This window comes from Pipra filicauda, unplaced genomic scaffold, assembly GCF_003945595.2.
Source record: "Pipra filicauda isolate LSUMZ 115617 unplaced genomic scaffold, ASM394559v2 scaffold1012_size38454_pilon, whole genome shotgun sequence".
Taxonomy (NCBI): Eukaryota; Metazoa; Chordata; class Aves; order Passeriformes; family Pipridae; genus Pipra; species Pipra filicauda.
Genome location: NW_024103444.1, coordinates 1 through 23,992, shown reverse-complemented (window position 1 = coordinate 23,992; position 23,992 = coordinate 1). Strand labels below are relative to the sequence as shown.

Genomic DNA, 23,992 nt, shown 5'->3' with positions numbered 1-23,992 from the left:
GCGATTTTTCACTCATAAAAGAGGTTTTCCCGTTAATAAAGTCGATTTTCCACTGAGATGATTTTGCACGAATAACGAAGACGATTTTCCGTAAATAAAAGTCATTTTTCCATGAATAAGGTTGATTTTCCGTTAATAAGTGATTTTTCCTTTAATAAGGTTTATTTTCCACTAATAAGTGATTTTTCCATGAATAAAAGCGATTTGTCCAGTAATAAAAGGGATTTTTCCATAACAAAGTTGATTCTCCAACAGCAAAGAGGATTTCCCATTAATAAAGTTGATTTTCCAATAACAAACGTGATTTCCCATTAATAAAGTTGATTTTCCAGTAACGAAGTCCAATTTCCATTAATAAAAGGGCTTTTTCCCGTTAAGAAACGTGATTTTCCCACTCATAAAAACGAGTTTTCTGTCAACAAAAGTGCTTTGTCCGTTAACGAAGTTGATTTTCCACTGAGGTGATTTTCCAAAAATAAAAGTGATTTTCCATTAATAAAAGGGATTTTTCCAAAAATAAAAGTGATTTTCCATTAATAAAAGGGGTTTTTCCATCAATAAAAGGGGTTTTTCCATGGATAAACGTCGATTTTCCGTTAAGGCCGTTCCCGATTTGCTCGTGGAGGGAGGGGGGGGATTTTGAGGCCGTTCCTTCAAAACCTCCTGGGAGCGAAGTTCATTTTTCCCGACGTTTTCCCGCCGCGTTCGGGCGCGGAGCTCCGCGTTTTCCAGAGGATCCCGGGTCCGGGTGGATCCGTAACAAAAACACGGAGCTCCGCGTTTTCCAGAGGATCCCGGGTCCGGGTGGATCCGTGACGGAAACACGGAGCCAGGGAGGGTTTCCTCCTTTGGGAGAGGCCGAGTCCAAAGCTCGGCCCAGAGATTCCATCTGGCGCCTCCCAGGGCTTTATTTTCCGTGTTTTTCGATGCTTCTCCAAGGAATTTGCCTCCGGAGTAGGTCGACGGTGGGATCTTCTCCCCCTTCTGGGAACGAGGGGATGTGGGATCGGGGCTTTTTTGGGATTCGCCTCTTCCAGCCGTGGCTTTGACCGTCTGTGGGATGGAGCCGTGGGATGTTTGGGATCCCTTGGGATGGTTGAAGGGGGGGAATGTGGCTTGGGAAGGGTGGGACGTGAAGCCGGAGCCCCGGGCGGGGCTCGGTCACCCTCTGCTGAACCATCCCGAGGAAACAATTCCCGATTCCGAGGAGGTGGGAGCGGATCCCGAGAGCGGAACCCGGGGCGGGGCAGCTCCGGGATCCCTGCGGGTTCCCCCTGGCTGATCCCGGAGGAGGCGCCGGGAGGTCGTCGCCGTCCCCCTCGGCGGCTCCTCGTCCCCGGTTTTTGCGTCCTGGAAAACAAGAGCCGGGCACGATTCCGGCGCGGGGAAAACGGGAAACGCTTCGTTGAACACGAGAGCTCCATTTTAATGTCGTCCGGGGCTGGACGTGTTAACGAAGGGGGCGGCCTCTGTTAATTGGGGAGTTCCACGAGTTTTCAGCTGCGATTTCCAAAGAGTTAGTTTTCCTTCGAGCGGGATTCCCCCGGGGGGACAGAGGGGTCGCGGGGGTTTAGACGCGGCTTTAACGATCACCTCGAAAAGTCCTTTCTTAAAATTCTTCTTGGAGCCGGGTTCGTGTCTCCGGGCTGCGCATCAACAGGCCTCCGGACAAGGGTCCAAACTCCTGGAACCGCGTTTGCCAGCCCTTGTTTTCCGAGGCTTGTGATTGGGATTCACGGAGCCTCCTTTGTCTGAGAGCTGGTTTTTGTCCCCCTTCGTTGCAGTTCGTCGCCTTCCGGAGTGTTCGAGAAGGAATATGACATTTACCGGGATTACAGCGCCGAGGGGCAGCTCCTGCACTACAGGTATCCCAGAATTCCCCCTCCCGGGATGGGCATCGAATTCCTGCTTTTCTGGGCCTCCTTCCCTCCCTTTTCCCTCCCTGGGCTGCCTTTTGTAGCTTCGCTTCCACCCTCGAACCGACCTCCAGGAGACTTTGGGTGGATCCTGGGAGCGGGGACGTTCCGGCCTTTCCGGGGGGTTGGTCCTTGTTTGAGGGGCTCCTTCCCGTGGGGAGAAACCGGAGCGGGGCAGGACAACCGTGGGATCGTTCCCCTTGGGATCGTTCCGTCTCCGCGGGGTCTCGGGGGTGGGAAAACCTCCCGGGAAACGACCCTTCTCCCGGGAAAACCAGCCGCCTCTCCCGAGCTGAGGATCCGACTCGTTTTTCGGGACGGAGAGGAGGTTTTTCCCGCTCGGATTTCGGGCGCTGAACCCAAAGCTCCGCCTCCGACTTCCGTGGATTTGGTGGGATCGGGGAACCGCGGGATGGTTGGGGTCGGAGGGCGCCGTGAAGGTTCACATTCCCTTCCCCTGGAACGATTTTCCTGCTGCTCCAGGCGGAAAAAAAATTCCCCCCTTCTTTGTCCCGTGATTCGCCGGCGCCGAGTGACCCTCCGGGAGCGTCGGGATGAGGAAGGAAAAACTGGGGAAAAGGAGCCTTGTGGGAGAGGAAAGCGAGAGGGGGGTGGGACCTGGGGCTTTTCCTGGGAGGGTTGACGTTCTCCGGGGGCGTCGGATGCGCTCGGAGAGACCTTTCCATGGACGAATTTCCAGGTGGGGAAACCCTGGGATCCGTCTGCTTCCAAACTTCCAAGTGGGAAAGGCTCCGGGGCGGCCTTGGCAGTGCTGGGGGGGGGGGTGGGGGTGGACTGGTTGGGCTCAGAGGGATTTTCCCACATTGATGATTCCGTCATTCCATGATTCCACACCTCCCACCGTCCCAGGTCGCTCCAGCCTGGCCTTGCACACTCCCAGGGATCCAGGGGCAGCCACGGCTTCTCTGGGAATTCCACCCCGGCCCCTCCCCACCGCCCCCGGCAGGAATTCCTTCCCCGTATCCCACCTATCCCCGCCCTCCGGCAGTGGGAAGCCATTCCCTGCGTCCTGTCAGGGACGGATGATCCGGGGCTGGAGATCCCGGAGGGTGCTGGGAATGCGGAGGGGGCTGAGCTCCGGGGGCTGTGAAATTCCATCTGGGATAAACAGGAGCTGGAAATCACCATTTTTGGAGCCCCCCCCCCGGGGGCGGATTCCCTGTGGGCGGATTCCCTGTGGATTCCCTGCTATTCCGGGAAATGTCACTGCCGGTCTCCTTGTCCTTCCTCCCGGCGGCTCCCTGGGCTCCCTTCCCAGAATTCCCTCCTCCCGCTGGGAAGCAAAGCTCCCCTCTCGCTCCGCTGACATTTGGATCTTGGAAAAGAGGCTCTTTTTTGGGAGAGAAGCTCGGAGCGGCTCCCGGGAATCCGGCTCCGTTCCCACCTCGGCTTCCCGGATGGATCGGGTGCGTGGCCCTGGTGCCCCCTCCTGGTGTGTTCCCGAGGAGGTCGGTGGGCGGGAAGGTCCTTGTCCGAGCCCAGGACTCCTCAGGAACCCTTTTCCAAGATCTTTGTGGTGTTTCCTCACCCTCCACATCCCATAAAATCCTTTCGCCGTGGATTCGTGGCCTCCAGAACTTCCGGAGCTTTCCGCCACCCCCGGTCGGAGAGCGGGCGGATCCGTCGTCTCAGCTCTGTCTCAGGGTCCTGCTTCTCCCAAAAAACCCGGCTGGGATGGGATGGGGAGGGATGGGAAGTTTCGTTGCCTCCCTCTCATCCCGATTCAGCCGCGGGAACGGGAACGGGAGAGGAATTTCCCGTTGGAATTCGGTGTCGAGGACCTGGAGCTGGAAGCTCCGCCCGGAGACGAGGGGTTGGACGATCCCTGAGGGTTCCACCTTCTCCTTTGGGGATAAAAAAATTAGGGAAATTTAAAAAAAAAACCAACATCAACACCCGAATTTGACTTTGGAGAGGTTTAATCCCTCGGGAATATTCTACTGGGAGAACGGGATTGGGCACGGAGGAGTTTTTTGGGATCCAAAGCTTTGACGTCACCGGGGACGGGCTGGAGGTTTGGAGCGTTCCCGCGGCTCCGGAATTCCCCTAGCAAGGCCAAAAATGGTGTTCCCGTGCCGGGACACCCCGTGGGTTGTGTTGGATCCATCGGATGGTCCTTGGGACCCCAAAAGTTGGTGTTGGATCCATCGGATGGTCCTTGGGATCCCACCGTTGGTGTTGGATCCCTTGGATGGTCCTTGGGATCCCACTGTTGGTGTTGGATCCATCGGATGGTCCTTGGGATCCCACCGTTGGTGTTGGATCCATCAGATGGTCCCTGGGATCCCACCGTTGGTGTTGGATCCCTTGGATGGTCCTTGGGATCCCACTGTTGGTGTTGGATCCATTGGATGGTCCTTGGGATCCCACCGTTGGTGTTGGATCCATCGGATGGTCCTTGGGATCCCACCGTTGGTGTTGGATCCCTTGGATGGTCCCTGGGATCCCACCGTTGGTGTTGGATCCATCGGGTGGTCCTTGGGATCCCAAAAGTTGGTGTTGGATCCATTGGATGGTCCTTGGGATCCCACCGTTGGTGTTGGATCCATCGGATGGTCCTTGGGATCCCACCGTTGGTGTTGGATCCATTGGATGGTGCTTGGGATCCCACCAGTTGGTGTTGGATCCATCGGATGGTCCTTGGGACCCCAAAAGTTGGTGTTGGATCCATCGGATGGTCCTTGGGATCCCACCGTTGGTGTTGGATCCATCGGATGGTCCCTGGGATCCCACCGTTGGTGTTGGATCCCTTGGATGGTCCTTGGGATCCCACCATTGGTGTTGGATCCCTTGGATGGTCCCTGGGATCCCACCGTTGGTGTTGGATCCATCGGATGGTCCTTGGGATCCCACCGTTGGTGTTGGATCCATCGGATGGTCCTTGGGATCCCACTGTTGGTGTTGGATCCATCGGATGGTCCTTGGGATCCCACTGTTGGTGTTGGATCCATTGGATGGTCCTTGGGATCCCAAAAGTTGGTGTTGGATCCATCGGATGGTCCTTGGGACCCCACTGTTGGTGTTGGATCCATCGGATGGTCCTTGGGATCCCACTGTTGGTGTTGGATCCATTGGATGGTCCTTGGGATCCCAAAAGTTGGTGTTGGATCCATCGGATGGTCCTTGGGACCCCAAAAGTTGGTGTTGGATCCTTTGGATCTCAGGGATTTGGGATTTTATCCCGTTTTCCCCGTTGCTTAGTTTAGCTGTAAATCAGGATAAGCCCCAGCTCTGTGCCGGGGTTTGGATTCCAGAGGCCGCGTTTCCGTCCCGAGGAGAGTTTTCCAAGCTGGAAAATTCCGGCCGGATCACGGGCAGCTCCGGGCGGGCTCTGCCGCTCCCTCCTTTTTTTTTCCCCTGCGTTTTTTTCCCGGGATTGATTCCCCCCCCCCGCCGGAGCAGCTCCCGGGCACCGTTCCAGGGACAGGGAGTTTTTCCAAGGCCGGAATTCCCAGCGGGATGCGCCGGCTGTGCCGGCGGTGCCCAGCTGGGAGGGGAGGGGACGGGGAGGGGGAGGACGGGCTTCATCCCTCCTTCCCCATCCCGGTTTAACCCTGGAAAAGGCGCCGGAATGTGGAGGGAGACGCTCCCGATTCCCGCGGCCGGGAGAGGAAGGTGAGGGGAAAAAACGGTGGGAATTGGGGTGGGAAGGAGGCTCCGGGGGTTCCAAATATCCCTTGTTTTTCCGGCGGCGGCAGGTCCCGCTGCATCCAAGACTTTGGAAATCGAGAGTTGGGTGAATCATTCCAATTCCAGCTTTTTTTTTTTTTTCCTGAAAACCCCCGCTCTGATCCCGGCTTTAAACGGGAAGATCTTGGAATCTGGGGGGTTCGGGGGGGGGGTTTGGGAATATTCCTGGGTTTTAAACCTGCTTTTGGGAACGAGTCGTTCCCCGAAAAACCTGGGAAATGCCAGGGATTAAACCTGGGATTTATTCCCTTGGCCCGGCCCCTCGACTCGGGAATATCAACATTCCCGATTTTCCTGGGCTCGACTGTTTTTAAGGTGTTTCGAGGCTGTTTAATTATGGTAATTATATGTAAATGAGGGGGGGGTGGGGTTTACCTGCCTCGGGTGCCACAGGTCTCTCCAGGAAAAAACAGCTGGAAGCAAAGGAATTCCCGGAGTCGGGAACATTCCCGGGATTTCTCCATCCTTGACATTCCAAAGGTCGGGAGAAGCTCAGGGAGGGGGTGTCGGAGCAGGGAAGGGGGTTTAAGGAGCACATGGAAAAATCCGGCCCCTAAATCCACGGGAACGAGAATTTTCCAATTTGGGAAGAAATGGATCTTTTTTTTTTTCAGAGGGATTTGGGAAGTGGTTTCTCGTGGAAATTCACGGAGAGGGAAAAAAACCCTTCCCTTCTCCGCGAGGGAAGCCAATAACAGAGACGACCCCATCCCAAACCAGAAATCCCGGGAATACTGGGAATTCCTGTCCGTGCCAGGAGCGTGGCCGGGGCTCCGTCTCCTCTCCGACGCCCCTCGGGAATTCCTGGATCCATTTAAGGACCAAAAAAGGGCTTTTCGAGGGCGGGAAAATCCCGTTTATTCCGGAACGAGGCTTTTTGGGTGTTTAGGAAATAATCCCGGGGGGGCGGCGGCGGCTCCGGAGCTTTTTGGGAATATTGTTTTTCCTGTTATTTAATTGTTTGGGATTGAAAACTGGGCCTGGATGAGCTGATTTGCTGCTCCCGGGGTGGGGAGGGGTTTTTATCCGTGGCCGCTGCCGCCGGATGCCGCTGGAATGTCAACGGAAGCGGCGAATCCGGGAATTAAACCCCTGGATTTGGGAGGGGGGAACGTGGATTCCTCCCTGGGGTTGTGGCTTCCCCGTTTTTTGGCTCCGGCCTCGGCGTCTCGGGAATAAACGACCCCGTTTATCCAACCCCCGCTTCCGGTTGCGCCGGGAATTCCGTCCCGCCCGGCCTCGGGATGGTTGGGGTTGGAAGGGACCTGGAGGATCCTCCCGTTCCATCCTCCAGCATTCCCACCATCCCGGGGGGATCCAACCTGCCCTTGGACACTCCCAGGGATCCAGGGGCAGCCACGGCTCCTCTGGGAATTCCAGCCCAGCCCCTCCCAGCCAGGAATCCCTTCCCACTATCCCCCCTAACCCTGGGAAGCCATTCCCTGGGTGCTGTCCCTCCAGCCCTTGGCCCCAGTCCCTCTCCAGCTCTCCCGGAGCCCCTTCAGGCCCTGGAAGGGGCTCCAAGGTCTCCCTGGATCCTTCCCTTCTCCAGGGGAACATTCCCAGCTCCCTGGGATGTGGAGGGGGGGATAAACCCCGGGAAGGGGCTGGATGGAGGGGGTGGGGAAGGGGCGAGCAAGAAGTGGGAGAGATGGAGTCGGGCACGAGGTGGGAAATCCCGGGGGGGAACCGTGGTGGGATCAGTTCCCGCGTGTCCAGATCTCCGTGGAATTGCCCCAAATCTCTGTCCTGTCTCCGCGGTCGCTCCGTCGGCTCCGAGAGCTCCGAGACACGAGCGGGGAGGGGACATTCGGGGCTGGCACCTCCAGAGGTGTCCAAGGGGTGTCCAAGGGGGTGTCATTGCTCGGCGGGGCTTGGTTTTCCAGCCTGGGCATCCTGCGGGAATTCCTGGGGTCTGGAGGAGCCGGGAAGTGCCGTGGGATGGTTTTGGGATGGTGGCGGCGCCCTCGTGTCTCCGTCACCGGCATCCTCTTCGCTCTTGGGGTGGTTGGGAACGTCCACCCTTTGGGTTCTTCCGTGGTCTGGGAGGTTCAGGAGCGGGAATCCAGGGAATTCTGACCCCGCTGTGGTGTTTTCCACCCCCAAGGAATGCTTGGCTTTCCAGCCTGCGGGAATTCCTGGGGTCTGTGGGATGGTGCCACCAATTTTGGGATGGTGGCAGCGCCCTCGTGTCTCCGTCACCGGCATCCTCTTCACTCTTGGGGTGGTTGGGAACGTCCATCCTTTGGGTTCTTCCGTGGTCTGGGAAGGTTCAGGAGCAGGAATCCAGGGAATTCCGACCCCACTGTGATGTTTTCCATCCCAAAGGGGAGCTTGGCTTTCCAGCCTGCGGGAATTCCTGGGGTCTGTGGGATGGTGCCACCAATTTTGGGATGGTGGCAGGGCCCTCGTGTCTCCATCACCGGCATCCTCTTCACTCTTGGGGTGGTTGGGAACGTCCATCCTTTGGGTTCTTCCGTGGTCTGGTGGGTTCAGGAGCGGGGATCCCGGGAATTCTGACCCCGCTGCGGCGTTTCCCCCCCCCCCGCAGGACGTCGTCCCTGCGATGGAACGCCGGCACCAAGGAGCGGATGCTGATCAAGGTGACGGACCGGGAGCCGAGCTTCCTCCTGCACCAGGGCAACGGCTTCGCCCCCGAGTCCCAGGCGGGGCCGCGCTCCCGCCGCCCCTCCGGCGGCGGCCAGCAGTCCCCCAACCTGCAGACCTTCTCCTCCTCGGACGCCGACGGCTCCGTGTTCTTCCCGGAGAGGAAGGCGTCGCCCTTCCTGAAGAGGGCCGAGCTGCCGGGGAGCTGCTCCCCGCTGCTGGGCCGGGGGGACCCCTTCTGCTCCCCGCTGCAGGCGCAGCAGCACCGCAAGCACTCGGCCGAGTCGCAGCCGTCGTCGCCGCGCTACGCCTACGAGCCGCCGCTCTACGAGGAGCCCCCCATGGAGTACCAGGCCCCCATCTACGACGAGCCCCCCGTGGACATGCAGTACGAGGCCGGCGGCGGCGGCGGCGGCGGCTACAAGGCGGGCTCGCCCCAGAAGTCGCCGGTGCGGAAGCCGCACCCCTTCCTGCAGTCGCCCAAGCAAGGCTCCAACTCGCCCTACCAGCAGCTGGTGCTCACCAAGCAGAAGTGCCCCCCCGACCGCTTCATGAGCCTGGAGTACAGCCCCGCCGGCAAGGAGTACGTGCGCCAGCTCGTCTACGTGGAGCAGTCGGGCTCCAGCCCCAAGATGAAGACGGGCCTGAGGCACAAATACTCCCCCAACCCCATCGGGGGCTCCTACTCGCTGCAGCACAGCCCCTGCCTGGTGCGGGACCAGCGCCTGGACGTCAAATCCGGCGATTACAGCAGCATGGAAGGGCCCGACTTCTGCCCCGGCCCGGCGGCCCCGGGCGAGGACTCCATGTCGTGGTCCAGCCAGCAGGACACCTTGTCCTCCACCGGCTACTCGCCCTCCACCAGGAAGAGGAAGAGCCGGAAGCCTTCGGTGGCCCACGAGCCCAACGCCTCGGCCGCCGACGGCTCCGGGGAGAGGGAGGCGCTGGGGGAGCAGCTGCCGGGGGACGATCGAGCCGCCCCGGGGCCCAACCGCTCGCCCATGAACCGGACGGAGAGCAAGGCGGCCGAGGCGGAGGCGGGACGGGGCTTCCCGGAGCCCTTCCTGGCGCAGGCCCGCCTGGCGTGGGAGGCGCAGCAGGCCCACTACCACATGAAGCAGAGGAGCAGCTGGGATTCCCAAAAGGACGGGTCCGGCTACGAGAGCGACGGCGCCCTCCCCCTGCCCATGCCGGGCCCGGTGGTGAGGGCCTTCAGCGAGGACGAGGCGCTGGCGCAGCAGGAGAACAAGCACTGGAAGAGGAACACCTTCGAGAAGCTGGGCTTCCCCCAGATCCTGCTGGAGAAGAGCGTCTCCGTCCAGACCAACCTGGCCTCTCCCGAGCCCTACCTGCACCCGTCCCAGGTAACGCCCGCCGGGAACGGGGCCGGGGGACGCGCCGCCTGTCCCTCAGGGGAGGAGGTCCTTGGTTGGGTGGTCCCTCCAAGCTGGTGTTTACTAACCTGGTCCTTCAAAGAATTCGGTCCTTGGCGAGGTGGCCCCTCAAAGCTGGTCTTTATTAACCTGGTCCCTCGAAGAAGTTGCCAAGGTGGCCCCTCAAAGCTGGTCTTTATTAACCCGGTCCCTCAAAGTTTCCAAGGTGGTCCCTCAGAGTTGGTCTTTATTAACCCGGTCCCTCAAAGAAGTTGCCAAGGTGGTCCCTCCAAGCTGGTCTTTATTAACCTGGTCCCTCAAAGCTGGTCTTTATTAACCTGGTCCCTCAAAGCTGGTCTTTATTAACCTGGTCCCTCAAAGCTGGTCTTTATTAACCTGGTCCCTCAAAGAAGTTGCCAAGGTGGCCCCTCAAAGTTGGTCTTTATTAACCTGGTCCCTCAAAATTGCAAAGGTGGTCCCTCAAAGTTGGGGCTTGGCAAGGTGGTCCCACAAGGAAGTCGGTCCTTAGCAAGGTGGTCCCACAAGGAAGTCGGTCCTTAGCAAGGTGGTCCCTCAAAGCTGGGGCTTGGCAAGGTGGTCCCACAAGGAAGTCGGTCCTTAGCAGGGTGGTCCCTCAAAGCTGGGGCTTGCCAAGGTGGTCCCTCAGAGCTGGTCTTTACTAACCTGGTCCCTCAGAGAAGTTGGTCCTTGGCAAGGTGGTCCCTCGAAGCTGGTTGTTACCAACCTGGTGCTTGGCCCTCGAAGTCGGGGCTTGACAATATTGTCCCACGAGGAAGTTGGTCCTTGGCAAGGTGGCACCTCAAAACCTTGGGATGAAGGAGCCCCAAATGCACCAGCATTCCAGGATCTGCTTCCCGGGGCTCTCAGCTGCCCGTTCCCAGACGTTCCACTCCATCCACTTCATCCCAGGTGATGAAGCCACCTGAAGCCACCGGGGCCACGGATTGTCCATCCCAGTTGTCCTTGTTTGCTTCCTCTGTGCTGGTCAGCAGCTCTTTGGGTGTCCCACCCCCTCCTGGGGGGATGGCCGCAGGCTGTACTGGTTCCAGTAGGAGGAGGACACTGGTCTGCAGGGCTCCTTCCTGGCCGGGTGCTCTGCAGAGCTCACGGGGAAATCCCGGGCCCTTCGTGTCCGTCGGCACACGGGATGTAAAGAAGGAACATCCGTGTTCCTCACGGCTTGGAGGAGCCTCTGACCTCCTCCTGCGGCCGCTGGACAACCCCCTTGGGAGGTGATTTTGGGCAGAGGGGGTTTCCTGGGGGACTGGTTACAGGTGGGCGTGTCCGAAGGATGGGTGGAACCCAAAGCCACGTTCCTTCCACCGTGTTGCTTCTTCTCTCCGTGACTCCACCGGCCGAGGCGCCGGGAAGTGAGGAGAGTCCAGCACGGCGGCTTTGGGGGGCCTCGCTTATCCCACCTTCCTGCTGCCCATCGGTGCCACGACGCGCCTTGGCCGCCGGCACCGGGCAGCTCCACTTGGCCATGGTGGGATTGAGGAGCAGCTCCTTGGAGAGGACGTGGCTTTGGGGGCGGGTGGGAGGCGACCTCTGAACGCTGCAACGGCTGCTTGCTTGGGGGGGGGTTGGTGAGTTGGTGAATTGGTGGGTTGGCTGCTTGCTTGCTTGCTTGCTTGGTTGATTGGTTGGTGGGTTGGTGAGTTGGTGGGTTGGCTGGTTGGTTGGTTGACTGGTTGGTTGATTGGTTGGTTAGTGGGTTGGTGGGTTGGCTGATTGGTTAGTGGGTGGGTTGGTTTGTTGGTTGTTTGGTTGATGGGTTGACTGGTTGGTTGATTGGTTGGCTGGTTGGTTGATTGGTTGGCTGGTTGGTTGGTTGATTGATTGGTTGATCAGTTGATTGGTTGATCAGTTGGTTGGTTGATTGATTGGTTGGTTGATTGATCAGTTGATTGGTTGCTTGGTTGGTTGCTCGGTTGGTTGGTTGATTGGTTGGTTGATCAGTTGATTGGTTGGTGGGTTATCACTTTGTTGGTTGCTCAGTTGGTTGGTTGGTTGGTTGCTCAGTTGCTCAGTTGGTTGGTTGGTTGGTTGCTCAGTTGGTTGGTTGCTCAGTTGGTTGGTTGCTCAGTTGGTTGGTTGATTGGTTGGTTGATTGGTTGGTTGATTGCTCAGTTGGTTGCTCAGTTGGTTGGTTGGTTGGTTGCTCAGTTGGTTGGTTGCTCAGTTGGTTGGTTGATTGGTTGGTTGATTGCTCAGTTGGTTGCTCAGTTGGTTGGTTGGTTGGTTGCTCAGTTGGTTGATTAGTTGGTTGATTGGTTGGTTGCTCAGTTGGTTGGTCACTCGGTTGGTTGGTTGCTCAGTTGGTTGGTTGCTCAGTTGGTTGGTTGCTCGGTTGGTTGGTTGGTTGATTGGTTGGTTGGTCAATTGGTTGGTTGATCAGTTGATTGGTTGGTGGGTTATCACTTTGTTGGTTGCTCAGTTGGTTGGTTGGTTGCTCAGTTGGTTGGTTGCTCAGTTGGTTGGTTGCTCAGTTGGTTGGTTGATTGGTTGATTGATTGCTCAGTTGGTTGATTAGTTGGTTGATTGGTTGGTTGCTCAGTTGGTTGATTGGTTGGTTGCTCAGTTGGTTGATTAGTTGGTTGATTGGTTGGTTGCTCAGTTGGTTGGTCACTCGGTTGGTTGGTTGCTCAGTTGGTTGGTTGCTCAGTTGGTTGGTTGCTCAGTTGGTTGATTAGTTGGTTGATTGGTTGGTTGCTCAGTTGGTTGGTTGCTCAGTTGGTTGGTTGCTCAGTTGGTTGCTCAGTTGGTTGGTTGCTCAGTTGGTTGGCTGGTTGGTCGATTGGTTGGTTGCGCAGTCAGTTGGCCGCTCAGCCAGTTGCCCGCTCGGTTGATTGGTTGGTCGCTCAGTTGCCCGCTCGGTTGCCCAGTCTCTCAGTGGCTCTCCGCCGTCTCCGCCCTTCCCCGAGTAACGCTCCCTCGCGCGGTGTCGCCCCGCAGTCCGAGGACCTCGGCGCCTGCGCCCAGTTCGAGAGCAGCCGCCAGACCAGGAACATGATGCCGAGCGCCAGCTGCGTCTTCCCCACCTTCAACCTGCGCAAACCCTCCTCGGAGACGGACATTGAGAACTGGGCCTCCAAGCACTTCAACAAGCACACCCAAGGGCTCTTCCGCCGCAAGGTCTCCATCGCCAACATGTTGGCCTGGAGCAGCGAATCCATCAAGAAACCCATGATCATGACCAACGACCGCAACGTCAAGAAGGAGGCGTGCGAGATCTTCAAGCTCATCCAGATGTACATGGGCGACCGGCGGGCCAAGACGGACCAGCTCAACGTGGCCCTGGAGATCGCCACCAAGGGCTGGAGCGTGCAGGGGCTGCGAGACGAGCTCTACATCCAGCTGTGCCGGCAGACCACCGAGAACTTCCGTTACGAGAGCCTGGCCCGGGGCTGGGAGCTCATGGCCATCTGTTTGGCCTTTTTCCCCCCCACTCCCAAATTCCACTCCTACCTAGAAGGATACATTTACCGGCACATGGACCCGGTGAATGACACGAAAGGTAAGTGAGAAAACCACGGCCCGGCGGCGTCTGTGACCGCCCCGTCCTTGGAAGTGTCCGAGGCCATGTTGGACGGGGTTTAGGAGCGACCTGGTCTAGTGGAAGGTGTCCCTGCCCATGGCAGGGGGTGCAACAAGATGAGCTTTAAGGTCCCTTCCAACCCAACCCAACCCAACCCATCCCACGATTCCGCGATGGCCCGGCCCGGTTCTTTGTTCCGCTTTGGTTCCTTTCCCATCCGTTGAGTTTCTCCTTGGAAAGGCGGGCGAGGAGCTCATCCAAGACCCGCCCCCAGCGGGGCCTTTCCCGCCCTCCTCCTGCCGGGAAATCCGACGTGGGCTCCGACAGGGAACGAGCTCGGGCGCCGTTGCCGCGGGATGGACGTCGCCTCCACCGGGGGTGTCCGTGAGCGACTTCCTGAAACTTCTCCCACCCCCCGAGGAGATGCCCCGCCCTCTCGAGGTGTCCGACTCATTTCCCACCGGATTCAACACCCGGAGCTCCCCCGGAAGAGGCTCCGCCCCCCGACCCCTCCTGTCCAATCAGTGTCGCCCCCCTGGGTTCGGTCCCGAGTTTTTGTCGTTTTGAGTTCCGTTGTTTTATTTTCAGGTGTTTTCGTTGGTTTTGTGTCGAGTCATTGATTGGTTTCATCGTTACGTTGATTTTAATTTGCATCTTCATTTGCATAGAATTTGTTTGTATTTGCATCCCATTGTCGTTTCCCTCTGGTTTTTATTTTCGTTTTAGTTTTATTTTATTCTTTTAATTTTCAGTTTTCTTCGATTTTTTTATCTTTAAATCTTTTCCTTATTTTTTAATTCGAACTCGCTTTCGTTTTGGCATTTTTATTTTTCTTTATTTTGCCCTTAGTTTTTACTTTTAATTTCAATTCCCTTTTATTTCTAGATCCCTCACTGTAATTTCATTTAATTTTTATTTTGATTTCCTTTATTTTTTTTTATTTCCCGCCTTAATTTTGATTTATTTTTATAGTTTTAATTTGATTTAATTTAATTTTTTTTACTTCGTTTCATTTTCGGTTTTTATTTTCGGTTTTTATTTTCGGTTTTTATTTTCGGTTTTTATTTTCGGTTTTTATTTTCATTTTTTTTATTTAGTTTTTTATTTTTATTTTTCATTTTTATTTCCGTTCCCTTTATTTTTCTTCCATGATTTCCCTCCCCCTCCCCCCGTTGTTCCCTCCCACCGAGTTCCTTTTCCAGCCTCACATTCCATGTTCCCGGCCCCCCTCCGTGTGTTTCTCCCCAGTGACGCGGCACATCCGTCACCTCCTGGAAAGGACCAATCAGAAGAAACCCAAATTGCGAAAGAAACCCAAGCCCCAAATCGAGGAGCACCATGGTAGGGACCCCCCAAAATCTGGGAGCACCCCAAAGCCGGGACCCCCCCCGGATCAGTCCTGGGAAACCCCGGAACGACCCTTCACCCCCCCCCCCAGATCAATTGGGATCCCCTGGATCCAGCTGGGATCACCCGAAAATCTGGGATAGCCCAAAGCCTGCGATCCCTCCAGCTTAGGGATCCCCTGGATCGATGTGGGATCCTCCAGACCAATATGGGATCCCCTGGATCAGTGTGGGATCCCAAGGATCAATGTGGGATCCCCTGGATCAGTGTGGGATCCCAAGGATCAATGTGGGATCCCCTGGATCAATACTAACCCCCCCCGATCAGTACAGAACCCCCCAGATTAATCTGGGATCCTCTGGCTCGATCTGGGACCCTCTGGCTCAATGTGGGATCCCCTGGATCAATACCAACCCCCTGGATTAATACGGAACCCCCCAGATTAATCTGGGATCCCCTGGCTCAATCCGGGATCCCTGGCTCAATGTGGGATCCCAAGGATCAATGTGGGATCCCCTGGATCAATATCAAACCCCCCTGATCAATACGGAACCCCCCTGATTAATCTGGGATCCCCTGGCTCGATCTGGGACCCTCTGGTTCAATGTGGGATCCCAAGGATCAATATGGGATCCCCTGGATCAATACCAACCCCCTCGGGTTAATACGGAACCCCCCAGATTAATCTGGCATCCTCTGGCTTGATCCAGGTCCCCCTGGTTCAATGTGGGATCCTCTGGCTCAATGTGGGATCCTCCAGATCAATGTGGGATCCTCCAGACCAATGTGGGATCCCCTGGATCAATACCAACCCCCTCGGGTTAATACAGAACCCCCCAGATTAATCTGGGATCCCCTGGCTTGATCCAGGTCCCCCTGGCTCAATGTGGGATCCCCTGGATCAATACTAACCCCCCCGGATTAGTACAGAACCCCCCAGATTAATCTGGGACCCTCTGGTTCAATGTGGGATCTCCCGGATCAATATGGGATCCCCTGGATCAATACAAACCTCCTTGGGTTAATACAGAACCCCCCAGATTAATCTGGGATCCTCTGGCTTAATCCAGGTCCCCTGGCTCAATGTGGGATCCTCCGGATCAATGTGGGATCCTCTGGATCAATGTGGGATCCCCTGGATCAATACCAGCCCCTCTGGATTAATACGGAACCCCCCAGATTAATCTGGGATCCCCTGGTTCAATCCAAGCCCCCCGACTCAATGTGGGATCCCCTGGATCAATGTGGGATCCTCCAGATCAATGTGGGATCCCCTGGATCAGTGTGGGATCCCCTGGATCAGTGTGGGATCCTCCAGACCAATGTGGGATCCCCTGGATCAATACCAACCCCCTCGGGTTAATACGGAACCCCCCAGATTAATCTGGGATCCCCTGGCTCAATCTGGGCCCCCCGGTTCAATGTGGGATCCCAAGGATCAATGTGGGATCCCCTGGATCAGTGTGGGATCCTCCAGACCAATGTGGGATCCCCTGGATCAATGTAGGATCCTCTGGATCAATGTGGGATCCCCTGGATCAATACCAGCCCCCCTGGATTAATACGGAACCCCCCGATTAATCTGGGATCCCCTGGCTCAATGCGGGCCCCCCGACTCAATGTGGGATGCCCCGGAACAATGTGGGATCCCCTGGATCAATGTGGGATCCCCTGGATCAATGCGGGATCCCCTGGATCAATGCGGGATCCCCTGGATCAATACCAATCCCCCGGATCAATAGGGGACCCCCCAATTCAATGTGAGGTCTCCTACATCTCTCCAGACCCCTGGGATTGATTCCAGACCCCCCCCATCAATCTGGGACCCCCCAGATCGATGTGGGAACCCTGGATCAATCTGGGACCCCCCCGGATCAATACAGGACTCTTCGGAATAACATGGGATCCCTCAAATCCGGGACCCCCTGGATCAATCCTGGGACCCCCCTCCTGATCAATTGGGATCCCCTGGATCAACCCCAGGACCCCTCAGATCAATGCAGGATCCCTCCAAATCCGGGACCCCTCAGATCAATAGGGGACCCCTGGATCAATAGGGGACCCCCGGCTCGGTGTGGGACCTGCCGGGATCAATAGGGGACCCCAGGATCAATACCAGACTCCCGGGATCAATAGGGGACCCCCGGATCAATAGAAGACCCCTGGATAAATGTGGGATCTGCCGGGATCAATAGGGGACCCCCGGGATCAATAGGGGACCCCAGGATCAGAGTGGGGCCTGCCAGGATCAATAGGGGACCCCCGGATCAATAGGGGACCATGGGATCAGTGTGGGACCTACCGGGATCAATAGGGGACCCCGGGATCAATAGGGGACCCCAGGATCAGAGTGGGGCCTGCCAGGATCAATAGGGGACCCCCGGATCAATAGGGGACCATGGGATCAGTGTGGGACCTACCGGGATCAATAGGGGACCCCGGGATCAATAGGGGACCCCTGGATCAATGTGGGACCTGCCGGGATCAATAGGGGACCCCTAGATCAATAGGGGACCTCGGGATCAGTGTGAGACCTGCCGGGATCAATAGGGGACCCCGGGATCAATAGGGGACCATGGGATCAGTGTGGGACCTGCCGGGATCAATAGGGGACCCCGGGATCAATAGGGGACCCCAGGATCAGAGTGGGGCCTGCCAGGATCAATAGGGGACCCCGGGATCAATAGGGGACCATGGGATCAGTGTGGGACCTACCGGGATCAATAGGGGACCCCGGGATCAATAGGGGACCATGGGATCAGTGTGGGACCTACCGGGATCAATAGGGGCCCCCCGGATCAATAGGGGACCCCTGGATCAATGTGGGACCTGCCGGGATCAATAGGGGACCCCTAGATCAATAGGGGACCTCGGGATCAGTGTGAGACCTGCCGGGATCAATAGGGGACCCCAGGATCGATAGGAGACCCCTGGTTCAGTGTGGGACCTACCAGGATCAATAGGGGACCCCTGGGATCAATGTGGGACCTACCAGGATCAATAGGGGACCTGCCGGGATCAATACCAGACTCCCGGGATCAACAGGGGACCCCCAGATTGATACCAGACTCCTGGGATCAATGTGGGACCTGCTGGGATCAATAGGGGACCCCGGGATCAATGTGGGACCTGCCGGGATCAATAGGGGACCCCTGGATCAATGTGGGACCTGCCGGGATCAATAGAAGACCCCCGGATCAATGTGGGACCTGCTGGGATCAATAGGGGACCCTGGGATCAATGTGGGACCTGCCGGGATCAATAGGGGACCCCGGGATCAATGTGGGACCTGCCGGGATCAATAGGGGAGGGATTCCTGTCAATGTGTCATTACCCGATCCCAAAGGGGGTGATGGGATTCCAAGGGAATCCGAGTTGAGGAACCTCCAGGGGGTTGATGGGATCGCCCAAGGAAGGGCTTTGGGAGCATCCAAGGGAATCCGAGTTGAGGAACCTCAACGGGATTGGTGGGATCACCCAAGGAAGGACTTTGGGAGCATCCAAGGGAATCCGAGTTGAGGAACCTCAATGGGGTTGATGGGATCACTCATGGAAGGGCTTTGGGAGCATCCAAGGGAATCCAAGTTGAGGAACCTCAATGGGGTTGATGGGATCACTCATGGAAGGGCTTTGGGAGCATCCAAGGGAATCCGAGTTGAGGAACCTCCAGGGGGTTGATGGGATCACTCATGGAAGGGCTTTGGGAGCATCCAAGGGAATCCGAGTTGAGGAACCTCAATGGGGTTGATGGGATCAGTCATGGAAGGGCATTGGGAGCATCCAAGGGAATCTGAGTTGAGGAACCTCAACGGGATTGGTGGGATCACTCATGGAAGGGCTTTGGGAGCATCCAAGGGAATCCAAGTTGAGGAACCTCCAGGGGGTTGATGGGATCACTCATGGAAGGGCTTTGGGAGCATCCAAGGGAATCTGAGTTGAGGAACCTCCAGGGGGTTGATGGGATCGCTCATGGAAGGGCGTTGGGAGCATCCAAGGGAATCCAAGTTGAGGAACCTCCAGGGGGTTGATGGGATCACTCATGGAAGGGCTTTGGGAGCATCCAAGGGAATCCAAGTTGAGGAACCTCAATGGGGTTGATGGGATCACTCATGGAAGGGCGTTGGGAGCATCCAAGGGAATCCCAGTTGAGGAACCTCAACGGGATTGGTGGGATCGCCCAAGGAAGGGCTTTGGGAGCATCCAAGGGAATCCAAGTTGAGGAACCTCAACGGGATTGGTGGGATCGCCCAAGGAAGGGTTTTGGGAGCATCCAAGAGTTCTGGGTGACCGTGGAGACGATGGGATCAAATCCACCCTCGGCACCTTCGGCGGTGACGCCCCACGGATTGGGGGGGATGGGAGCTGATCCATCGTCTCCTGGGCTTCTTCTTCCCGAGATCCCGCCTGGCCCTGCCGGAGGGTGTCCCTGCCCACAGGGGTGGGCGCTGTGCTCCTTCCCAACCCAAACCCTTCCATGATCCCGGGGGTTCAGGAGGTCCCACGAGTCCTTTCCGTCAGACCCTCCCACCCCATCCAGGAACATCCCCCAGAGCCCGAAAACCCCCCGGGAACTCGGGGATCCCGGGGACGAAGGGCCGAGGAGACGATCCCGAGGCCCCGGGTTTGGGTTTGACCCCGAAAAATGACCCTCGAGGGGTTGGACGTCCAGCAGGAATTCTCCGGAGGGGGCCACCAGGTCCCCAGGGCTGCTTCGGGGATGGGCCAGGTCCTGAGAGCTCTGGGAAAGGTCCAGAAGGTTCCGTCAGGTCCTGAGAGCTCTGGGAAAGGTCCAGAAGGTTCCGTCAGGTCCTGAGAGCTCTGGGAAAGGTCCAGAAGGTTCTGTCAGGTCCTGAGAGCTCTGGGAATGGTCCAGAAGGTTCCGTCAGGTCCTGAGAGCTCTGGGAAAGGTCCAGAAGGTTCCACCAGGTCCCCAGGACTACGGAATGGTCCAGAAGGTTCCGTGACGTCCCCAAGGTTGTGGGAATGGTCCAGAAGGTGCCACCAGGTCCCCAGGGCTGTAGGTCCAGAAGGTTCCACCAGGTCCCCAGGACTATGGAATGGTCCAGAAGGTTCTGTGAGGTCCCCAGGGCTTTGGGAATGGTCCAGAAGGTTCCGTGAGGTCCCCAGGGCTGTGGGAAAGGTCCAGAAGGTTCCACCAGGTCCCCAGGACTATGGAATGGTCCAGAAGGTTCTGTGAGGTCCCCAGGACTATGGAATGGTCCAGAAGGTTCCACCAGGTCCCAGGACTATGGAATGGTCCAGAAGGGTCCATCAGGTCCCCAAGGCTGTGGGAATGGTCCAGAAGGTTCTGTGAGGTCCCCAGGACTATGGAAAGGTCCAGAAGGTGCCAGCAGGTCCCCAGGTCTCCTTCTGGGAAGGGGTTGAGGTCTCATCTCCTCGTTGAAGGCCATCAGGAGGAGGGGGTGGATGAGGAGGGGGATGAGGGTGGGATCGGTGGGATCGGCAGGAGATGGATGGTACTGGGGAGGGGGGAGGTGACAATGGAAGTGGTGACCCCCCTCAGAACCCGGGACACCCCTGGCCGAGGCCCCCACGGAGCCGAGGGAGCTCCGGGACCCCACGTCGGGCGGCTCCTCCGAGGTTCTGGGGAGGGGTGGGGCCACCAGGAGGATCCGAGGGGGGACCTCGTCCTCCTCAGACCCCCCGGGAACGGGGATGGGGATGGACATCCGGGGGGAGGGGGGGGAAAGGAGGGGACAGGAGCCCCTCCAGGGCCCGGAGGGGACATCCCACCCCCCCGATGTTCTCTTGCAGGGGTGGCCATCAGCACTTACGCCAAGTACTGCTACAACAAGCTCCAGAAGGCGGCTCTGACCGGGGCCAAGAAGGTACCAACCCACGGGATGGGCCTGGAAAACCCTTGGAGAGGGTGGACAACCCCTTCCGGGGGGGGGGGTCACCCCCTGCCGGGACCACTGGACTGGGGAGGGGCTGGTGGGGGAGGAAGGGGGGGAAGTGGAAAAGGGGTGGGGAGTTCGGGAAGGAGCCACGGGGAGGATCATCCGGAGCGGTTGGAGACCTTCGGGAGAACTCTGGGAATCTTCTGGAGACCCGGAGCTGTTCTGGGGACCTTCGGGAGAACTCTGGGAATCTTCTGGAGACCCGGAGTTGTTCTGGGCACCTTCTAACGACCACCTGGGGATCTCCTGGGAACATTCTGGAAACCCTCTAACGACCCTCTGGAGATTTTCTGGGAACCTCCCGGGAAACTTCTGAAGACCTTCCAGGGACCTTCTGGGGAACTTTCTGGAGATTTTCTGGAGACCTTCTGGAAGTTTTCTAAGGACCTTACGGGAAACCCTCTGGAGATTTTCTGGAGACCTTCTGAAGACTCTCTCAGGACCTTCTGGGAACCTTCTGGGAACCTTCTGGAAACTTTCTGGAAGACCTTGTAGGGACCTTCTGGGAACTTCCTAAGGAACTTCTGGAGACCTCCTGGGAACTTTCTGAAGATCTGAGAACTACCTGGGGGTCTTTTGGGGACCTCTCCCACCCCACCACCCCCACATCCACTGGGTCCCTCTGTGTCCCACATCCCACCGCCCCCGGGGCCGCTCTGTCCATCCTCCATCCTCCATCCCCCCCACTCCACACCTTGCCGTGACCACTCCCACCCTGCTGCGTGCCAGGGACAACCTCAGTGTCCTCCCGTGACCGGAAGGAGATCCCACAGATCCGGAATAATTCAGGATCACCGGATCCGGCGCCGATCCAACCACAGCGCCGGTGCTGAGCTTTCCAGAAGAATCCCAAAGCCGGGCTTCCTCCTCCTGGGCAATCCACCGGTGTAGGTCCTCCAGCATGGCCATGGACCCACCAAGGTCCATCGGGATCATCCCCAGGGCTGGATCTGCTTCCAGATTGAGGTGGTGGATGATGGAACCCACCAGTGCTGAGCTTTCCAGAAGAATCCCAAAGCCGTGGCTCCTCCTCCTGGACAATCCACCGGTGTAGATCCTCCAGCGTGGAGGTCCCACCAAGGTCCATCGGGATCATTCCCAGGGCTGGATCTGCTTCCAGATCGAGGTGGTGGGTGGATGGTGGATGGTGGAACCCACCGGTGCTGAGCTTTCCAGAAGAATCCCAAAGCCGGGGCTCCTCCTCCTGGACAATCCACCGGTGTAGATCCTCCAGCGTGGCCACGGACCCACCAAGATCCATTGGGATCATCCTCAGGGCTGGATCTGCTCCCAGATCAAGGCGCTGGGTGGGTGGTGGATGGTGGAACCCACCGGTGCTGAGCTTTCCAGAAGAATCCCAAAGCCGTGGTTCCTCCTCCTGGGCAATCCACTGGTGTAGATCCCCCAGCGTGGAGGTCCCACCAAGGTCCATCGGGATCATCCTCAGGGCTGGATCTGCTTCCAGATCAAGGTGGTGGATGGTGGAACCCACCAGTGCTGAGCTTTCCAGAAGAATCCCAAAGCCTCCTGGACAATCCACCGGTGTAGATCCCCCAGCGTGGCCACGGACCCACCAAGATCCATCGGGATCATTCCCAGGGCTGGATCTGCTTCCAGATCGAGGTGGTGGGTGGTGGAACCCACCGGTGCTGAGCTTTCCAGAAGAATCCCAAAGCTGTGGCTCCTCCTCCTGGGCAATCCACCGGTGTAGATCCTCCAGCGTGGCCACGGACCCACCAAGGTCCATTGGGATCATCCCCAGGGCTGGATCTGCTTCCAGATCGAGGTGGTGGATGGTGGAACCCACCGGTGCTGAGCTTTCCAGAAGAATCCCAAAGCCTCCGGGACAATCCACCGGTGTAGATCCTCCAGCGTGGAGGTCCCACCAAGGTCCATCGGGATCATCCCCAGGGCTGGATCTGCTCCCAGATCAAGGCGCTGGGTGGGTGGTGGAACCCCCCGGGCTCAGAGCTGGAGACCTCATCCAGCTCCGCCAGATCCATCCGTGGATGGATCCCTCGTGGAGCTCCTCCGGTGGGGGGGTGGCTGGGATCGAGGAGGACCCTCCGGAGCTCCCGGCGGCGCCGGTGACCTCCCGTGTCTCCGGCAGGGCCTGAAGAAGCCGAACATCGAGGAGATCCGCCACGCCAAGAACGCCGTGTTCAACCCCTCCATGTTCGGCAGCTCCCTGCAGGACATCGTGGCCATGCAGAAGGAGCGTTACCCCGACCGGCAGCTGCCCTGGGTGCAGACCCGCCTCTCCGAGGAGGTCCTGGCGCTCAACGGGGACCAGACTGAGGGCATCTTCAGGTAAAGCCGCCCCGCGGCCACGGGGAGTCCTCAGAGCGGTGCTGACCCGGAGCTTCTTGGGGGGGAAGCCACAAATCACCTCGTTTTGGGGTGTTTTCCTCCTTACACGTGTCCTCCTCCAGTGGGTGACCCCGAGGTGGTGGCAACCTGGAGCTTCTCATGGCAGAAGCCACAAATCACCTCGTTTTGGGGTGTTTTCCTCCTTCCGTGTGTCCTTCTCCACTGGGTGATCTCGAGGTGGTGACAACCTGGAGCTTCTCGTGGTGGAAGCCACAAGTGACCTCATTTTGGGGTGTCTTCCTCCTTCCATGTGTCCTTCTCCAGTCGGTGAGCTCAAGGTGGTGGCAACCTGGAGCATCTCCTGGCAGAAGCCACAAATCACCTCGATGCGGGGCAGCCGCCCCCTTCCCCGTGTCCTTGGGGTGTCCTTCTCCTCCAGCGGGTGACCCCAAGGTGGTGGCAACCTCGAGCTCCTCGTGGTGGAAGCCACGTCCCCCCAACTTCTCCTCGTCCCCCTCAACTTCTCCTCGTCCCCCCAACTTCTCATCCCCCCAACTTCTCATCCCCCCAACTTCTCGTCCCCCCAACTTCTCCTCGTCCCCCCAACCTCTCCTCGCTCCGAGGCCACGGCGGTTTCTCCACCGGTCTCACCTCAAGGGCTCGGTGGCCTCCCCCAGCTCCCCAAACGGCTCCACGAGGTCCCCTCCGGGCTCTCCCCGAGCACCCAAAGGTGCTGAGCGGGCGCGTCCCCCCCTCCCGGACGGGCACCCACCCCTGTCCCCCCGCAGGGTCCCCGGGGACATCGACGAGGTCAACGCCCTCAAGCTGCAGGTGGACCAGTGGAAGATCCCCACGGGCTTGGAGGACCCCCACGTTCCCGGTAAGACCCCCACGTTCCCAGTAGGACCCCCAAGTTCCCGGTAAGACCCCCATGTTCCCAGTAGGACCCCCACGTTCCCGGTAAGACCCCCATGTTCCCGGTAAGACCCCCCCATTCCCGGTAGGACCCCCACATTCCCAGTAGAACCCCCACAATCCCAGTAGGACCCCCACGTTCCCAGTAGGACCCCCATGTTCCCAGTAGGACCCCCATGTTCCCAGTAGGATGGCTCCCCCACACCCACCCAGGGCTCCCCCACACCCACCCGTGGCTCCCCCACACCCACCCGTGGCTCCCCCACATCCACCCGTGGCTCCCCCACACCCACCCGTGGCTCCCCCACACCCACCCGTGGCTCCCCCACATCC

General features: G+C 58.1%; 1 protein-coding gene across 1 annotated transcript in view; it reads left to right on the top strand.

The window, feature by feature from the left end:
- LOC114000840 (rho GTPase-activating protein 39-like) overlaps window positions 1-23,624 on the top strand; it is a gene marked incomplete at both ends in the record, with an annotated part of 33,562 nt that extends 9,938 nt beyond the window's left edge. The window contains 7 exons of the mRNA XM_027745898.2: window positions 1,785-1,865; window positions 8,179-9,598; window positions 12,584-13,145; window positions 14,415-14,507; window positions 20,289-20,362; window positions 22,545-22,744; window positions 23,533-23,624. Coding sequence (XP_027601699.2) covers window positions 1,785-1,865; window positions 8,179-9,598; window positions 12,584-13,145; window positions 14,415-14,507; window positions 20,289-20,362; window positions 22,545-22,744; window positions 23,533-23,624 — 2,522 coding nt within the window. The remainder of the gene's footprint in view (window positions 1-1,784; window positions 1,866-8,178; window positions 9,599-12,583; window positions 13,146-14,414; window positions 14,508-20,288; window positions 20,363-22,544; window positions 22,745-23,532) is intronic.
- Between the last annotated feature and the right edge of the window lie 368 nt (window positions 23,625-23,992).